Genomic DNA, 3312 nt, shown 5'->3' with positions numbered 1-3312 from the left:
AACCTGCTCTAGGTGGCCCTGCTTGAGGGGGAAAGGACCAGATGACCTCCAGAGGCCCCTTCCAACCTTAAGCATTCTGTGATTCTATGAATGCTTGCAAGAGTTCAAAGTACATGTCAGGTATGTGGATATTCACTTCTTGCTGGTGTTCTCTGAACAGTGAAACACAATCATTGTGAGTCATTATCAACTGAAAGCACAAAGATGGAAACTGGCATTAAAATTTGAGCGTGGTCAACACAAAGAACACACCTTCACAACCAATAACAGATCTTGAGGCTGTATGGAAGCTTATAATTCCTGCCACATTGTCACTTGCCAGAATAATCACTGTGACAGTGTCAAAACTGGGCAAAATTCGACTCCCTCCTTCAGTATGGACCAGGCTGATTTCAATACTTTCATCATCCTCTGGCTCTGGATCATCTATAATGGGCAGCGTGACCATCTTCTTTGTTTCACCTACAAGGAGAAGAACGTATACAACCGTGTGTCCACTTGGAAACCACCTTGTAAAAAGACTCAATCATCTCATTTTGAAAATAATTAAATACATAAAATATATTAAAATTGCATGAAACAAACTTATTTACCTTTCTGGAAGTCAGTGAATGTCATTATGAAATTTTATCTAATTACTATTGATCAGTCACATTAAGCCAATAAAACGATCACATCATTAAATATACTATGTAGAAATTAATTATATAGGAATTATTTCGGAGTGCCTAGAATTCTTTATTTTCATTACAAATTCTATGACTTTAAAATTTAACTTAGAAAAGGGGAATATCATTCTTGAAAAAAAAATAAATTGCCAGGTGCTAAGCTCTCCGATGAACCATTTACACAAGGGTGTACATTCAATATGAGTACATTTACTGAGCCAGGGAATGCATTGAAATGGGATGACATTTTGTTAGTTCCTTGCCTTTGGGACTATCAAAGAATAATAATGTAAGCAGCAAACACCGTTAATCTCTAGTCGCTATATATCCATTAAAATTTACAACACAATCCTGTTGTTCAGTGCGTGTGCATAACCCAGCTGTGTTTTATGATCATTAGAATATCAATTTACAGAATACATATGTATTTCCTGCTAGATTGTCTTTCAAAATACTTCAAAATCAGTTTTTACTAAACTTATAACGGGTAATGTAATTACATGTCAGCCTCACAATCATTGCCAGCAGCCATGCCTTACTATTCAGATGATTTATCAAGCTAGCACACTAGAATCTTTACTACGCACCTGGAAATTGCTTTCAAAATATCAGTTCGATTAACTCAGACTTTGAAAAAATAAAATACAGCATAAAATACAGCATGCTGCATGGTACTTAAGTAATGTCTGAGAGGGACTTGTTTGTCCTGTTTGCAATTCTTTTAAATATGTTCTGTTATGTTACGTTTAAATATGTTTTGTTATGTTACAATATGATCTCAGAATTTAAAGAGATGTCATGAAAAATTAGTACTGTAGTGACCGAGGGCTAACAAAAGACCACTTAGGCCTGATTCTCATTTCCATTATCCTTGCTGTAACAACTATCTTCGACTTTATTAATCCTTACTTATGTGGTAAAGGAAATCTTTATAGTGCAATATTTATACTGCAATATTTCTTTAATAAAAACCCTTAGGTATTTATTGTGCTTAGATATTTCATTGTGCTTTGCTACCACTGTGTGTGTTCTGCAAGATAATGCTACATGCTAATGAACAACCATACTCTTTTGCACGTGTATCCTTAGCATTCAGGAAAATTTAGCCTAAGAAGAAGATATCAGTTGTCAAAACATCCACAGTATCGTGTACTTGTCACGTTCTTTTTTCTTTTTCTTAGTTTTACAAAACAGAAGCCAAAACGAGAGCTTGTCTCACCTTCAGCAAACACCAGAGTCTCACCGACACCTATAAAATCCAAGTTTGGAGTAGCAGTCCCACCAATGACACGCCATTCCACTGTCACTTGTCCCAGGCTGCCTTCTGTTCTGTGTATCATTAGCTGCACGTTGGTCTGAGGACGTTCCTCTACTTCAACATACAGACCTTTCTCTGTTGCATTGGGACTTACACTGTAGATCTTAAACACTCCAAATGCGTCTCCATTCATCATTATGATAACTGTGGAGGTATTTGGCTGTCCTATGGTTGGTTGGTTTTTTGAGCTGGCTGAGACGTTCATCAGTTCTGCTTTCAAAAGGGTTATAGTGAATCTCTCATCCAGTTCTGGCAGGCTGTCAGGCAGTATGGTAACTGTTAGATTTGCAAACTCTTCCCCTTCCTGCATTATGGCCCACTGTCTTGTAACAGGTTCATAATCACTGCCAGCGATGGCTTGTGTGCTGAAGAGGGCGAATGCACTGGTAACGTTTTTCTTGTAGGTCCGGAACCCTGAAGTGTTGTTAGTTAATGGGCTGATATCTGACGTCAGCCAAAGGCAGAGAGGAATCCCTGAGGCACTGGAAAATGTAAAGGCTGAACATGCTTGTTCTTTTAGGCACTGAGCTGCACAGGAATACACAGGGTCACTTGCTGCTGACACATTCACTCTGGTCTTGGATGGTTTGTCAGGAATTCCTTGTACAGGAGGCTCGTAGTAGGCCAGGATATCCTGACCTTGCTCCACAGCAAGAGCTACAACGTCAGTCTCAGAAGTGCTGTAGAAAATCTGCAGCTGACCAAATCTTCCCTCACTAAAAGACATTATAATAAAATAAAGTTCTGTTAGTTGACAAAGGATGTCTAATATTCTACATGTTTCTGGGTTAATAATAGAAGTGAACAAAATCAACTGACCCTTTCTGAATTGCTGAAAAATTCCAAATAACACATCAAAATGCATTCCCTTTGAAACTAGTACCAGAATAACTGAGTTATCTTATTTTTTTGTGGATAGCAAGTTTGATTATTTATAGCTTAGGTAGTAGTCTGTTAAGAATGCATATTTGTAAACATTTGGTTCTAGGAGTTAACTTAGTCTTCTTCAGGACTTGGCAGCTCTCCTTACTTGCAAGGAAGAAAAAGCCGGTGACACCCAGACTTATCATCCTTCCTCTAGGATCACATGCATAAAACCTGTTTTCCTTCTCTTATTTTCATCCTGTAAGGGCTGGCCATTTTGTCCTCCTGTTCAAATCACAGGAACAGGCTACCATGCAGGTTTAAATGATTTGATGATTAAACGGACAAAATGAATAGTACACTGTGTACGCTGAGTTTACATTGTGCATTTCAATGTATACTACGTTTAAGTAATTTATGTAATACACAGACATCTACTTCAAAAACAATGTGTTTGAAATG

At 37.8% G+C, this 3312-nt stretch overlaps 1 protein-coding gene across 1 annotated transcript; it reads right to left on the bottom strand.

Moving 5' to 3' along the window:
* Nucleotides 1–181: 181 nt before the first annotated feature.
* LOC310891586 (adhesion G-protein coupled receptor V1-like) lies at nt 182–2728 on the bottom strand. The gene is made up of 2 exons (XM_083853843.1): nt 1888–2728; nt 182–462 (listed from the first exon to the last, which is right to left on the bottom strand). The coding sequence occupies exons 1-2, from the start codon at nt 2711–2713 to the stop codon at nt 218–220; spliced, it is 1071 nt and encodes a 356-aa protein (XP_083709969.1). The 5' UTR covers nt 2714–2728; the 3' UTR covers nt 182–217.
* Nucleotides 2729–3312: the final 584 nt, after the last annotated feature.

The sequence above is a fragment of the Anser anser genome (genome assembly GCF_964211835.1).
Source record: "Anser anser genome assembly, contig: HAP1_SCAFFOLD_360, whole genome shotgun sequence".
Taxonomy (NCBI): Eukaryota; Metazoa; Chordata; class Aves; order Anseriformes; family Anatidae; genus Anser; species Anser anser.
The sequence above is the reverse complement of the archived record's forward strand: the minus strand, read 5'-3'. Positions and strand labels throughout refer to the sequence as shown.